Here is a 16,214-nt window from a genome sequence, read left to right on the forward strand (position 1 = left end):
CAAATTCTGGGTCTAGAGGAGCCCAGTCAGCTCTAGAAGATATTGTAGGTGAGGATAATCTTTGGCCAGTCCCAGTCAAAATGTTGGAAGGCATGCCTGGGTGGCTAACGTTCTAAGTCCTACAATTGAGAGAGCCTGAGACAGGCAGGTGCTGACAAGCTGTTGAGGATATGTATATATATATTTTTAAAATGCCTGTATGCAATTTTATTTTCATTTCTGGAGCCCTTCAAGATGCGTTGCCTCTTTTAGATGGAGGACCAAATTGGTTTGGGAGATGTGAATAAATTCAAAGCCGCGTTGATTGTGAACAGCCGTACTTTGCTGATGTGAGGAAGCAGTGATCAGTTTTCCAATCCAGGGACTTAGGAATACCGATCACTGGATGTTTGGTGTGAAAAACTTTCTCAGAAAACTTCTTTCCACCATTGGAGACAGTGGCTTGTTAATTTATTCCAAATGACCGGTCCCAATTCTAAATTCACCGATGCTTTGTCTTTCTATATGGAGCAGGGACAGAAGCACAAATAAGTCTCTGTTTTCCAGAGATGTCTTGAAAAGACACATGTGTATGGACATAACCACTGTATCTAGAACTGGTGCTTTTGTTATTTTCAGCAATAAATGAAGTGCTAACACTCGTCGCTTGATCAAATATAAAATGCCTTTTCTATCCTTCTCTTCCTGTGAGAACCTTCCCACTTCTCTGCTCCCATTGGTATGTGAATGTGATGTTATGATCAAATATGTATGAAGAGATGGGAATGTTAATTTATTTGAGACACATGTCAACATCTTTATTTTGAAAACTGCTAGTATGTCAGGTAGTATGACCCACTTGTATTTAACCCTGTCCTTTCATTAATAATCCACAGTTCTTCTGGGGCGCCTGAGTGGCTCGGTCAGTTGAGCATCCAACTTTGGCTCAGGTTATGTTCTCACGGCTTGTGGGTTTGAGCCCCGCTTCTTCCGATTCTGTGTCCCCCTCTCTTTCTGCCCCTCCCCCCCAAAGTAAATAAACATAATAATAAAACAAATTTAAAAAATTAATCACAATTCTTCTGTCAACTCTACCCCCTTGGCTTAAGTGAGGTGGGAGCACTTTGGAGGCATAGACAGTTTGGGATGTAGTATTTCATACCTAATACTTTTCTGTTTTTCCCTGGGTTATATTGTTTAGTCTTACGCTGCCTTTCTTTTTATCCTATAAAATTCCCAGATCAATATTAGTGTTGAACACGTGCTTTTTTTTAAGTAGGCTCCCCACCCAATGTGAGGTCTCAACTCACAACTCTATGATCAAGAGTTGCATGCCCCACCAACTGAGCCAGCCAGTTGCCTCCACACCTGATTTTATAAATTCACCTAAATAAATTGTGTCTGGCACTGATAATCCTATTGCCTAATACTCTTAGTTTAATATTTACACTATTTTTTCTCTATCCATTTCATTTTCTTTTCCAACTTCTCCTCTCCTCCACCTTCTTCCCTTGCATTTATTTAAAAGTACTTTTATTCAGTCGCCAAACTTCATTGTTGCTGAACTTGTCAGCTTGCTCTTTTATAGAAAAGAACATCTTAATAAAAATACAAGCCCATCCATCTGAGAGTTGTTTTGATGTGCATAATGGAGTAGGCCATAGAGAGGAATTTTAATTTAAGATGAAATGAAATAGCCTTGCTAAGGTTTTGGCAGTCCTGATACCTTACAGGGGAGCACAAACACATTCTAGAAGTTCTCTTAGTCCTCGCCAAGCCCTCTGCTCCTTTCCTTAATTCTGTAATTCATTTGAGTATTCTAGTGAGAGGAAATCTGCCTTTTTATTCTTCCCCTCTTATTGCCCCCTCTATCTCGTAAGCTTTCTTCTTGCTATTATGTTGTCTCTGAGACCTGGACTAGAAAGAACCTTGTAGGCATTCTCAAAGTGAATACCTTCCGTTTGCTTCTCAGCTGTGACTTCGATTTTGTAATTGAAGCGCATCCAAGAAGACTCAGTCAGGGAGGAAAATGGGACAGAATTCAAGGAGAAAGCCAAATTATCTTCTGGAAAAAAAAGCAAACAAATAAGAAAAAGAATGCTGGCTTCTTCGGGAGTTGTTTAGTTATCTAGAATGGCTCTTACACTAACCTTTCTGCTTGGATTTTTGTTCATGGACTTTTGAAAACCCAGAGTGTTCTCCTTTGTGTGCAAAGGTTTAACAAAGAATGGATCTGGCGTTTAATGGGCAGGAGAGATCATGATTCTCCGCTAGTGAGCTTCCAGCATGTGGTTCAGTCATGATATTTCTGACTAATAGCAAGGCTGGAGAACATCAGGCATTTTCCCTATCTTGCAAGGCATTGCTCACAAAACTCTGACACTATTGAAATTCACCCGCAGTAGCTAACACCAGCAGCCTTAGTCACCTGAAAAACTGATAGTGTGGAATCAGAATTTCTAGCCCTCAAAGGTGGGGTCGGGGTGGGGGTCGGAGTTAGGTGGGGAGAGAAAATCCTTCCCTTACTTTGGGAGAGAAAAGAGATTTTTGTCCTTCATGTTCTGCTTCTACTTTGCTTACTGTGGAAGAAGTAAAGAGGAAATGGCCAGCACTTCTGTTAGGCAGCTGGGTAACCCTGACCCCATCATCTGCACACTTGTTTTCTAAATCTGGTGGTAGTGGAGTTTTCAGTGACACTCTAGCGGTCCTAGCCTTTTATCAGACACAGATCCTCCTTAAGAACTGAAGTGAGAAGGAGAACAGAAAGATTTTCTTTACTCCTATAATAGGAGGAGGGACTAGGAGGAAAATCAGATTTATTTACTCCGATTCTATGTTAATGTTCTAGCAGGATCATAATCCCTATGATGTTATGAAGCAATCAGATTTGAATAATGTGAAAGGCTTTGTGATACTAGGAAAACAAAATTTCTGTTGGAAAGCCAACAAAGATAAACTGAGGATTTGAGGATTCTCTGGTTGTAACATCAGTTTCTACATTTTTAAATTCAACAAACATCTACTGAGACCCCATTTCAGGTACCAAAAGGCAGCAATGAACAGTGGTCCCTGCCCTCCTGGTGTTTACACTCTAATTGGGAAGAGGCAGTGAGTTATAATAAATATATCAAATAAGTACTCATGAAGTCTGTTAGATGGTGATAAATGCTATGGCAACAAGAAAAAAATGGAGCAGGATGATAGGATTGGGCAGGTGTTAGTATTTTACTACAGGATCAGGATTGGGCTTTATTGAGAAGTTGAGGTTTAGCAAAGACTTGAAATAGGTGCGTGTTAGCCCTGTGGATAGCTGGAAGAAGAGTGTTCCAGGCAGAGAAAATAGCTAAAACAACTGGAGCAGGAGTGTGTGTGCTCAAGAAAGGTTAGAGTGCATGGATAGAGTGAGAGGGAGGGTGGGAGGGTGTGGGGTCCATGGGGCAACTGGGGTCCAAAGCAAGGGTGTTGGCTTTTTCTTTTTAGTGGATTGGGAAGCCATTGAGGATTTGGGGCAGAGAATAACATCTTATGATTTAAGTTTTAAAAGGATAATCCTGCTTCTTTGTTGAGCTCAGACTATAAAGGGTTTGGGGTGGGGGGCAGAGCAGGGAGACCAGTTAGCAGGCTCTTGCAGTGACTGGGTGAAGGATGATAGTGGCTCAAACAGAGCTGGTGAAAATAGGCTGTGTTCTAGATACATTATGAAGGTTGGCAGTAAGGTTGATTGATTGGATGTAGAGCTCCAGAGAAAGAGAGGAGTTGGAACTGGAGGGACTGACCTGCCTTTAGCTGAAATGGGAAAGGGTGAGTTCAGTTTTGGAAATGTTGGCCACGTTTCTAAGATATCCAAGTGGACATATAGAACAGGTAGTTTGATACAGAAGTTTGAAGTGTTGGAGAAAGAAGTGTGAGAGTGATTGGCATATAAATAGGATTTAAATCAGGATATTGGGTGAGATCTCAGCAGCGGTGAATGTTGATAGAAGAGGCATGAGGACCAAAGATTAACCCTGGGACGCAAAGCTTTAAAAGGTCAGAAGGAAGAGGAGGAGCCAGCAGAGGAGACAGAGGAATAACAGCCAATAAGGTAGAAGGAAGGTCAAGAGAATGTGAAGCCCCAGAAACCAAGGAAGGCATAGGTAGGAGCCAAATTATCAACCATGTCAAATGCTGCTCATAGGTAAGGATGGATTGTAGGAATGCTGACTCCTACACCAACTCCATCTTTGGCCCTACATTTATGGTCCCCTCTGGCGCACAGGTGGCACCATTTTGGATAACTAGTAAAGATCCTCTTGCACACAGACGTCGCCACTTTAGATGACTACCCTGTGACCTCACCACCATGCTTCTCACTCCGCAAAAGCTAGGGATTAAGGTCTGGATAGGGCTGGAGAATAGCTGTGTATTGCTGTGGACTGTCCACTCCTCTCAGTGAGTTACTATGAACAAAACTCTGTGTAAACAGTAGAGAGTAGTTTGTTTCATTTTTTGGTATCAAAGGGTCTTCTCAGTCTGGAGGGTACATTAGTGACTCTAACAGTGTGAGTGGATGTTAGAGTTGGCAATATCAGGGTCACCTCTGTGCCTCACAAGAGGAGTTTCAATGAAGTCAAAAGTCTGGTTGGAGTCAGTGTGATAGAGAATGTGAGAAGAGGATTTAGAGGAAGGGAGTATAGATGATGTTTTCAAGGAATTTGTCACAGAGGGGCAAGGAAGTGACCACTAGTATTTTCTGCCTCTCTTCCTGGTTCCAAGAGGGAATCCCATCACATTTTATAAAAGTGCAGTTTATATAACTATTTAAGCATAGCTGCTGACTATGAGGTCGATATGTGATATCAACATAGAACTTTGGAACCAAATTAGACTGTCAGAGTTCAGTTAATCTCATACCCAATAAAGGAACCTTCATTTTATTATTCATACAAAACATTTTTTTTCATATGCTACCTAGATATACTGAGATGAATAAGGCACAGTTCCTGCTCTTGAGAAAGATGTTTTTTATGGGAAGAGGGATATATCCTTCCTGTGTGATAAATATTAAGATAGAGGCACATACAAAATATTGTAAAAGCAGAGGGCAAAGAGAACTAACTTACCTGGGGAACTTAGGAAAGATGTTATGCATGAAAAGCTAACACTTGAACTAGGCCTTAAAGGTCAGCATGTGTTTTCCAGGCCGAGTACTGGGGAGAATCCCTTTATCAAATAATCAGCCTCTGGGGCGCCTGGGTGGCTCAGTTGGTTAAGTGTCCAACTCTTGATTTTGACTCAGTCATGATCTCACAGGTCTGTGAGTTTTTACTGATAGTGCAGAGCCTGCTTAGGATTCTCTCTCTGGCCCTCCCTTGCTCACATGTTCTCTGTCTCTCAAAATAAATAAATAAACTTAAAATAAAAATCGGCTCCTGTTCAAATGCGTATAGCAACAGAGAACTCACGTGAGTTCGAAGAAACCTTGTGAGTTTCATTCTCTTCTAAATAGTTGTAATTTTTGCACATCTATTTCTTACATTGAACTGAATAATGATGTTTAATATTTCTACTCATTAGTCCCAGTTTTCTCTTCTGGAGCTAATGGGCAAAGACTTGTCTTTCTCACATATAGGTCATTTCTGTATTTGAAAATAGATATTGTGTTCTCTTTTAGGCCATCTATTTTCCATGTTGAAAAAGGGGACTGAATAGTTTCAGGTTGGGTTCCCTGGGAAGCAGACACTGAAACCAAGGTTAACATACAGGAGGTTCTTCAGAGAGCGTTCTTGAGATCATTGCCATGAAAAGAGAAGATTGGGCAGAGGGAGAAGTAGAGATGTGATGCATTTTTTTTAAATTTTATTTTAGAGTGAATGGTGGTAGGGGAAGAGAATCTCTCTCCACGCTCAGTTTGGAGCCTGACAACAGGCTTGATCCCAAGACCCTGGGATCGTGACCCGAGCTGAAATCAAGAGTAGGACACTCAACCTACTGAGCCACCCATGTGCCCCGAGGTGTGATGCAGTTTTTTTTTTAATATTTATTTTTGAGAGTGAGGGAGAGCAAGAGAGAATGAGTGCACCCATGCATGCAGTAGGGGGTGCAGAGAGAGAAGTGGGACAGAGGATCCGAAGTGGGCTCTGTGCTGACAGCAGAGAGCCTAGTGCGGGACTCAAACCCATGAACTGTGAGATCATTACCTGCGCCAAAGTCTGACGCTTCACCAACTGAGTCACCCAGACACTTTGAAAGGAAGCTCCAGCTGACCCTTTGGGAAGTTTTGAAAATCAATTGATCCTTCAGAGTTGTCTAGAGTCAGGGCAAGAGGGCCAGGTCTTTAAACTCCAGGATGACCAGTCATTCAGGGCAGTTTATCCTGGGAAGGGGCATGACTTTGGGCAAGATGGTTCTCTTCAGCTGATGCAATTCCCAAAGTGGGCCGATAGCTGAAACCTATTGGCAGGGGCATTAGCAGCAACAGCTGCAGTAGTTAATCCTTTATTTCTCATCATTTTTTTCCAGTTTATTTATTTATTGTGAGAGAGAGAGTGCACGCGTGTGTGTGCGCACACACACGCACGCGTACACACACACACACACATACACACACACACACACACACACGAGCAGGGAAGAGGCAGAGAGAGAGAGGGAATCCCAAGCAGGCTCTGCACTGTCAGCATGGAGCCTGATGTGGGCCTCAAACTCAGGAACTATGAGAGCATGACCTGAGCCGAAATCAAGAGTTGGATGCCCAACCAACTGGGCCACCCAGGTACTCCTAATTTTTTATTTCTGAAGTGTATCTGTAGGGCATCAGGGTGATACAGAAGAGGAATCTCACACACTGCTAATTGTTTCAGCAGTTATTTTGGAGACCAATAATAGAATGAAAAAGTACTTGTTTTTGTTTTTTATTAGCAAATAAACACCATGAACATCACAGTGATAGAGGTTCAACATAATGGTTCTAGACTGATGGAATCTAATGTACAATTGTACCTTCCCTGTGTTAATTATCTCAGTCATGGTGGCCCTTTATATGTGAATGCTTCAAAACTGCTCGAAAGGCAAGGTGAAGAAGTACATTCATGCAATAAATGTGGCTGGGAATCTTCATTAGGAGATAAAAATGTAAGTGGGGAAGCATAGTGAGCTGCAAACTGAATTATATCCCTGTCCTTCATCCTAGAAGACGATACTTCTTGTGGTGATCACAATGCATGCTGGGTGCCTGTAAAGATGGATGTGTGGCCACCAGTCCTTTCCACTCCATGCACACATGAAGATTGCTCTTTGATTTGTGGCTTCAGCCATAATTTGCAAAGCCTGTCACTGCTTGCAACTTATAGTTAGCCCAAAGCTTTGTTGAAAAAGAGCTGTCCCATTCCCAACTGCTGTATACCAGATTGCTGTGTCAACTAAATTAATAACACTGGACTGCTCATTATCCCAGAAAACATTTGCCCAAGCTATAACTCTGTCTCTTGATTTCTGTTTGGCTTCATTAACCTCTTCTTGGTGCCACAATAAAATGGTCATGTAAGGCATCCTTTATTTAATAAAGGATTGGCAAGACAAAACAGTTGAACTGGGCATTGATGGGAGAGAGGAGCCAGAAAGGATGGTTGTGGAGGATGATAGAATTAGGTAAGAGGAGGATATGGTGGGGGTGAGATAGAGCCATATTAGTTTTTCTCTCTCCTTACTTTCATCTTATATTCTTGGATTTCTTCACATAGTAGCTGATGGTTTCTTTAGGAGCTCATATATAATTGTGAGCAAGTTTTAAGAGAAGATTAAGAGATGGGGCGCCTGGGTGACTCAGTCAGTTAAGCATCTAACTCTTGATTTCATCTGATCTCATGGTTTCTAAGATTGAACCCTGATGACAACAAGGAGCCTGCTTGGGATTCTCTCCCTCTGCTTCCCCGCTCCCTCAAAATAAATAAGCTTATAAAAGGGGGGGGGGGGAGAGAAAAGACTAAGAGAGGAGAGGGTAGAGTTGGTATTTTAGAATTTTTTTTTAATTTATTTTCATTAGCATGGACTCATTTACTATGGACCCTCATGGGTTATCTCTCAGGGCATGCTCTCTGTCTATTTGAACCAGCCAGTGGTCTCATGATAGATGGAGAGTTGTGGGTGTTAAGAACTCCCTTGTGATGAGAGGTTCCCTTATCATAGAATGGGTTGAGTTACTTTGTTTACAATTGGGATCCCTTTTATCCTCAGCCTATACATTTTATTTTATTTTAATATTTTTTAAGTTTATTTATTTTGAGGGGGGGGGCATGGAAAGAAGGAGAGAGAGAATCCCAAGCAGGCTCCACACTGACAGCAAAGAGCCCACTGTGGTGCTCGACCCCATGAACTGTGAGATCATGACCTGGGCCAAGATCAACAGTCGGATGCTTAACCGACTGATCTACCCAGGTGCTCTCTTAGTCTATACATTTTACGGTATATCTGGAAGATTTTGTCATTTTGTTATATCCACTAGGCTTTGTGAAAACTCACGTGAAAAGGGGAATTTTGGGAATCTTCAAATGAAACATTATCTGGCAGTAACAAGGAAAACAAATAGCCATTTCTCTAAAGCCATTCTGGGTGGGAGGTTCTGTCACTGGCCTTCCTTCCCTGTTGTGGTTCCCTGACAAATCTTGGAATAAACTTTTAACCAAGATTCCCACTGTAATCCTATAACCTGAGGACAAAATCAATGTTACCTGAAGAATAGTACTTGTTTTGTAGTAGGAGACCACGGGCAGGGGCCAGTTACAGTTTGGAGGAAACACACATGAAGCCCTTACTGTGTTCTGAATCAAATCCCACTCCTTCCTGCCCATTCTTGTTGCCTTACCTTCTCTGCTTCCCTGAATTCTCTGGTCCTGTGAAGCTCCTCTTTGACTGTATGTTTAAGCCAGAGGAGGGAGCTATGATAAGCACCATTTCACCCTTAGCAGAAAGAATTGCCCTCCAATGACAAAGCCTCTACTGTTTCATTCTGGATTGCCTGTGGGAAATGTGAAAAGTTCAAGCCACATGAAGCAATCATAGCTCTGGCAGAGCCAAGGGGCTGGCAGCTTTCATTGCCGAATCAGGGTCTTTGGATACCAGCTGGATATTTCCCAACCTGTATTTTTTTTTTCAATAGTGGGTACCCAAAAAATACACAGCAATTTCTCAGCTATACACAACTATGTTCGTGAACTAAGAAATCACCATATAATTTCGTTTAAAAGCCTGGTCTCTTGTGACTGTACTTTGAAGCTCTCGTTTGGGGATGAGAAAGAACTGCCCCTTTTAGAAAGACACAATTTTGTTAGCCTGGATTGTTCTAAAATGGAGATGAACCATCAGATAAAAGATAGGGGGCACTGACCAAGAAAAGAGATGCCATTACCCAGGAGGAAGTCAGGGGAAGGTGGATTGAGGGAGAAGGACAAGGCCGAGAGGGTCTTCATTTTGTGGTCTTAGATTTTTTTTTTAGCTGTAAGGCAGAGATAAAATGCAGGGCTTGACATCTCAGAGCAGCAGGTGAAATAAAATGGGAGAAATTTAAAATGGCTTCTCCCTCAAAAGGAGGGAGAAAACAGAAGATTCTCAGAATTGACAGAAGGTTATGTGTATAATGCACTGGTCAGACCGAGACCCATGGTATTAAACAAGTAAGAGAAAGAACAGTCTTCTGTGTGCTGCTCTGAAATAAACCTTAATCATACATGAGTCTGAGTGCAAGTCCTTCCTTCTAACTTGTAGCTCAGATACACTACGTGTGCCTTACTCTAACTTGCAGATCTCATGGTCACAGCGCAAGATGGAATACTAAATGTGCTATTAATTCATCCATTATATTTTTCTAGAAAATAGACTGATTAAATCTTCTGCTACCATGTGCTTTTCTCTGGCCATCCATACCTGAGTACCACCCACCTGTTAGGCCAGTGCGTTTCTACTGCCTCCACCAATAGGTTTAAGGATAGATTGATGGCATTTCCATTTATTCACTCTGATTGAGTGATGTACATCCACCGTTGTGATAAGTTCAGAAGGCTCACAAAATGAAAAGTGTGTGTGTTCCTAGAACTCAATTTGACAGTGACACCTGACCTGAGCTGATGTGAGGCCATTTAGAGTCTCTGTCCCATCTAATACAACTCTTTATGTGTTTTGCAATAGAAATACTAACGTATTTGATGATAGGAAGCTGCCCTATGCTCCAAGGATTTCAGACAATGAGAATATATACACCTATGTTGATTTTCCAGAGAATCTGGGAGGTAGTTTTAGGAAGAGAGGTATTACAAATGTTTGCAATGCAAACATCCCATTTTAAAAGGCATCATGTGAAAAAGTAAACAATGAACACAAACCGCTGTACCCAATTGATTCCAACTCTCCCTTACCATCGTTGGTTTTTTCTTTTTTTTACATTTTACTATTCTAGGATGAATCCTCCATGTTCTTCCAGTTTGGCCCATCAATTGAGCAGCAAGCTTCCGTAATGCTCAACATCATGGAAGAGTATGACTGGTACATCTTTTCTATCGTCACCACCTACTTCCCTGGCTACCAGGACTTTGTAAACAAGATTCGCAGCACCATCGAGAACAGCTTCGTGGGCTGGGAGTTAGAGGAAGTCCTCCTGCTGGACATGTCCCTGGATGATGGAGATTCTAAGATCCAGAACCAGCTCAAGAAACTTCAGAGCCCCATCATTCTTCTTTATTGTACGAAGGAAGAAGCCACTTATATCTTTGAAGTAGCTAACTCAGTAGGGCTGACTGGCTACGGCTACACGTGGATTGTGCCTAGTCTGGTGGCAGGGGATACAGACACAGTGCCCTCGGAGTTCCCCACTGGGCTCATCTCTGTGTCCTATGATGAATGGGACTATGGCCTCCCTGCCAGAGTGAGGGATGGAATTGCCATAATCACCACCGCTGCTTCCGATATGCTGTCTGAACACAGCTTCATCCCTGAGCCCAAGAGCAGTTGTTACAACACCCATGAGAAGAGAATCTACCAGTCCAACATGCTGAATAGGTGAGTGTGGAACACTGATGGTAGAGGTCCGAGGAGGGCTTTTAGGACTGGGGTTGGAGGAGGTTCTGAAACTATGGGAAGGGCAGTTCAAGATGTCAGAGGTTGAAGGCTGGCCACTGGGATGGCCATGGCTTGTGATGGTGGGAGTGTTTCAGATCCAAAGCTCGCTGTGCTGGGTTCCTGTTCTAAGAAATACAAAATGGTTCCCACTTATTGTTCACTTACCGTGTGCTAGGTGTTCCTCTAAGTGTTTATGGGTGTTTGACCTCCTTAACCTCAAAGCAATACTCTATTAGGCAGGTGTTAAGAGCCGTTTCCATTTTATGATACAAGAGAATAAGGTTCGTAGGAGTATACTGTCCATGGTCACTCTGCAAGTAAGGGGTTCAGTTTGGAGCTGTACACGGGCCTCTGTGGGCCCTGCGTACTTGATCACTATAAAAGACACCATGCACGTAGGCATGAGGACCTACCAATCCCCTTACCTTAGAAATGATGCCGTACCGGGAAGGAATGGAGAACAGGTGACGTGGGTCTGTAGGCACATGAAGAGGGTCCTTTCCTTGGATTTTGTCTCCTGCGCTTCTCCTCTCTGCCCTTAAGCATGAAGGTGGTGCTGTAGAGGCAGCTTCCATAGTTGCTCTTAGTCCGATTTCTTCAGTAGGAAGAAGATCTAGGTGGAGTTCGGCTCCCCTGACCTCACCTCCTAATCCAGCCACACCTCCAGCACATCCTCTTGTGGGTATTGTGTGACCATGAAGGGCAGAAGATTCTATACTAGGCTTCTGTAGTTCTGTGATTTGTATAAAACTGCTGCACAAGAACATTGTCAAAACTCAAACAATGCAGAAGAGCCCAGAAGAGAAAGAAAAAATGACCTTCGCTACAACCAACCAGAGAGAATCATTGTAGAAACATCTAGGTATTTCCCTGTGCATGTATGCCTACATCCATATAAATCTATAATTTTATATAAATGGAAATATAACTACCCCTGCTGTTTGATGACCCAGCTTTCTTTTACTCAACAGTATGTTTTGGGCATCCGTTTTAAATTCGTTATGAATTCCATCCAACAAATAGAAACGTATGCAGAAAACACCTATTCGGATACCATTCAGCTTACATAAAATACCAAAGTATACTCTGGGAAGGTTGAAATACATTTAGTGGAGGTTGAAGGTGTACCTATTAGTTTAACCTCTGGAAGGGAGCCGGACTAAAGCCTCTCAGCTAAGCTGTTAACTCAGAGTTGAAACTAAAGCTACTTTTAATGCAATCTGTGATCCAATCCTAATATTATCCCACCTTCATCTATGCTTTCTGCCATCCCTAGTTGTCACTGCTTATTTGGTACAGACTGTCTTGATTTTCTTCCGACCTCTGTAGTCTTTCCATTCCAGGTCCTCGGCAGGCTCTTCTTCAATGTTGGTGCTTCTCAGGGTTTGTCCTAGACCCTCCTTTTCTGTCCTCCATTGCCAAGTATACAACTAAGTTCTCCCAAACTAAGTATACAACTAAGTTCTCCCAAATGACCTCTCTGGATGAAACCTCTCCCTTGAGCCCCCAGTCTGTATTGCCAACTGAGTGGATATGTTCCTTTGGATACCACGGAGCCTTAGAACATACCATATGCAAAGCTGAACTGCTTTCTCTCCTGTTACTCTTCCATCGTCTTGCAGACAAATCTGTACACCTACAAAGGGTACGTCCTAGTACCCAGTTAGCTAACGTAAAAATTCCAAAGGTGTCCTGGCTTTCACATTCCCGCCATCTCCTTGCTGACCATGCCCTTCCCCACAGATCTCCTCTGGAGTGCTCTCGCTGTCTGCATCCCTGAGCCACGTCCCAGTTCGGCTCTTCTTACCTGCATTGCTGCAGGGCCTCGTAAATATCTTCTGGCTCCCAGTACTGCTTCCTTCCAATCTACACCGCACCCAGAGTGATCTAAAATGAAAATGTGATTTCATCAGTCTCCTGCATAATGCCTTTCAACGGCTTTTCATTGCTCCTGTAATGAAGTCCCATCTCCTTGATATGGTTTATAAAGTCTTCCAGTGCACAGGCCTGCCTGTCTTTCCAAAATTGTCTGGTGCCATGCTGTCCCTCAAACACTCCATTCCTGCAATACTGAACCTGCTTTAGTTCTCTGAAAATGCCGTGTTCTTTCTCTTGCTTCTAGCTCTCTTCTTGAATATATTCCCCAGGAGCCCCTTCCCACCAGAACATAAATGCAGAAGCTTCTTCACCTGCCTCATTTTCATTCCCTAGGCTTCGATCCTGACATCACTTTCATGGAGGCAGCTTTCCTGGACCCTGGACTAATGGGGCCCTGTTACCTGCCTTCAGTGCAACTTTTGTTTCCCCCAATACAGCCAGTTCCAGTTCTTCAAACAGTTCTAGTTCTATGCTTTGTTATCCGTTGTCCCTGTAAGTTCAGTGAAAGCAGTGACCTTTCTGTCCTTAGTTCCACGTCCCCCCACTCTTAGTGTCCTGTGTGGCAGAGGGAAGAAGGACACCTGGAGTTCATGAATGACCTCCTCCAAGATGCTGAGCTGCCTAGTGCATACCTATTCCACAGGACCTTTCTTGTTCTGCTCCTCTCTGCGAGATCATGGAGATTTCCTTTAAAACTTTACTGTTTATTCATGGGACACCTGGGTATCTTAGGTGGTTAAGCATCCGACTCGATCTCCGCTCAGGTCATGATCTCATGGTTCATGAGTTCAAGCCCTGCATCGGGCCTTGTGCTGACCGTGTGGAGCCTGCTTGGGATTCTCTCTCCCTTCTCTTTCTGCCCCTACTCTGTTCGTGTTCTCTTTGTCTCTCGCTCTCTCTCTTGCTCTCTCACTCTCTTCTCTCTCTCTCTCTCTTTCATTCTCTCTCAATAAATTAAATAAATAAATAAATTCCTAAAGATTAAAAAAAAACTTATTATTTATTCAGTTCTCTACATTCATGTTTTCTCCCGCTGTCTTTAGTGTTAAGTTAAAATCTGATGCAGATCACCAAATATTTGTTCATTAAAACCAATGCTAACAATGAAAAATATTTAGGCCAAAATGTCTGCCAAACCACACAAGGAAATCAAATGGATGTTAAAGTCCATAAATTTTGGTTCAGGAATGCCTGCTTTGATCTTAAAACTCCTCTGGGTACACAGTCATCTGCGGATATTATCATTTCTCCTTTGGCTTACTTTACATTAGAATGCAAGCAGTCTCTCTGAAGTTTGGTCTCTGACCACTGTACCTTTAAGAGTCACGCTTGGTTCTAACTTTTGTTACCGTGTCTTGTGGCCGCTCAGAAAGGGAGCCCTCCTCAGTCCTCTCTTCTCCTTCCTCAGATATTCTTGTCAAGATGGCCACGAATACCTGCCTCCATCTTTGAAAGTGTAGCCCTCCTAAAAAGAACAGGGGGGACAGAGTCCCCCTGGACTCCTAAAAAGAACAGGGGGGACACAGATTATTCATAAATTCCTTGAGGACCAGAGTCCGGCAAAAAGTCCACCGTGATTTCCCACTTTCCCATACTGTACATAGTGTCTTCAGACTCATCAGAGTGCTTCTCCACTAAGATCTTTCCTCTCTGAACTTTCTCTTCTGCCCCAATTCCCAGATTTTTTTTTCCTGGGGTTCTGTATCTACTGCCTGCGAGACCTCTTCTCTTGGCTGTCTCCCCTGCCCATATACCTCCATCCCTTGTGCACCCCATCTTTTCCCTCCATCCTCTCAACTGCAGCTCCTCAGGGCTCTTGAATCCAATCTCTAACCTCTCTTGGGAATATTTTAATAACCTTCTCTATCAGGACCCCGAAAGGATTGGGGTTGCCTAACAGGGACTATAAGGAGCTGTCCTCAAAGTCTAAGCTATTATCATGTGGCACGGTGCTCAGAATCATCAGTGGAATTCAATTAGGCACGCTCAGTCCCAGCTCCTCTTACTTATCCTGGTCTGAAATCAGCCTCTTTCCCCCCTTCAGAGCTCTGGGCTCACTAGGGTCACTCTTTTAAATAACAAACCAAGCAGCCACATCATTTAGCCACAGCAGGAAATCTTTGCAAATAAAATTGTTGCAAATGGTTGGTTGTTTTATGAGGATGACTTTTTCCTTGGCCTGCTGCTCATGTCTCTGCAGCAGCAGCAGTGGGAAGAAGCCTCCTCAGGAGGTATCTGGGAATGACCCAGCCCCAGGATGACACCAGGCATACAGAGTCAGGAAATGGCTTCTCCTGTCACTTTCCTGAAAACCCAGAAACATGAATAGGCCCTGTCCTCCTAAGGGGAGGTGAAGCTCTCCTTTATACCTGACCAAACTGGCTTTCTTTCCATGTGAGGGAGGTTGATAAATCTAGATTTAGGGGACAGGGGGCGGAGGTTCTGTGTTAAGTGCCGAAACCCAAAGAGAGACACACGTTGGAAGTGATTCACTTGTTAGTTACCGAAGGAAGTGTTGTAAGCATTCTCAGAGAGGATCCTTGAAATGAACATTCTTTATCAGGTGTCAATCCAAATTCCTTACTGATAACTTCTTAGCTCCTTGGAACTTGGCCAGATACGGTTTGGGTGACTATCTCCAGATGGATTCTAGGCTGCTGGACAAGGCTTTTTAACAGGTTGCGAGAGAAGTACAGAAACACAGTTAAATTGGAATTTTAGATAAACAGCAGCTAATTCTCTTAGCAAAAATCTGTTCCCAAATATTGCATGGGACATACTGATTCTAAAAGATAACTTGTTTATCTGAAATTCAAATTTAACAGGGCTCCTGTATTTTTCTTTCTTTCTTTCTTTCTTTCTTTCTTTCTTTCTTTCTTGTACACTAATAAGAATTAATTTTCTTTTGGGACTTTGTAGCATTCATATATGCCTTATTAGTAAATGTAGTACACTGCCTCATACTGTTGCCCAAGACATGCTGAGAGAGAATTTTATTCCAACTGGGAACTTTATTTGATTGAAAGAATTGAATAATTTCTTCTGTCATGTATTGTCTAAGTGAAGGATCTTCTTAGTTCCTGAGAAAAGTCGTAACGTTTTGGTACCAGATGATCTGAAAGTGTTTAGAAAGTGATTAGGCTAGTTGTCTAAACCTGTCTTTATTCCCCTGAGCTAGAGAAGAATTGCTAGCTATTAGTAGGCACATGTCTAGATTTTTCTTTTATCACTTCCCCAGGGGAGCAGTTAATGGTTATTTTCCTTTGGAA

The 16,214-nt window shown here is 42.8% G+C and overlaps 1 protein-coding gene across 3 annotated transcripts in view; it reads left to right on the forward strand.

Annotated features, from left to right (window-relative positions):
• GRIN2B (glutamate ionotropic receptor NMDA type subunit 2B) overlaps nucleotides 1-16,214 on the forward strand; it is a 411,435-nt gene that overhangs the window by 220,234 nt on the left and 174,987 nt on the right. For all 3 annotated transcript variants that reach the window (XM_053894629.1, XM_019452038.2, XM_053894630.1), the window contains one exon: nucleotides 10,409-11,007. In XM_053894629.1, coding sequence (XP_053750604.1) covers nucleotides 10,409-11,007 — 599 coding nt within the window. The remainder of the gene's footprint in view (nucleotides 1-10,408; nucleotides 11,008-16,214) is intronic.

The sequence above is a fragment of the Panthera pardus genome, unplaced genomic scaffold (genome assembly GCF_024362965.1).
Source record: "Panthera pardus isolate Hobbes unplaced genomic scaffold, ASM2436296v1 HiC_scaffold_6, whole genome shotgun sequence".
Classification (NCBI taxonomy): Eukaryota; Metazoa; Chordata; class Mammalia; order Carnivora; family Felidae; genus Panthera; species Panthera pardus.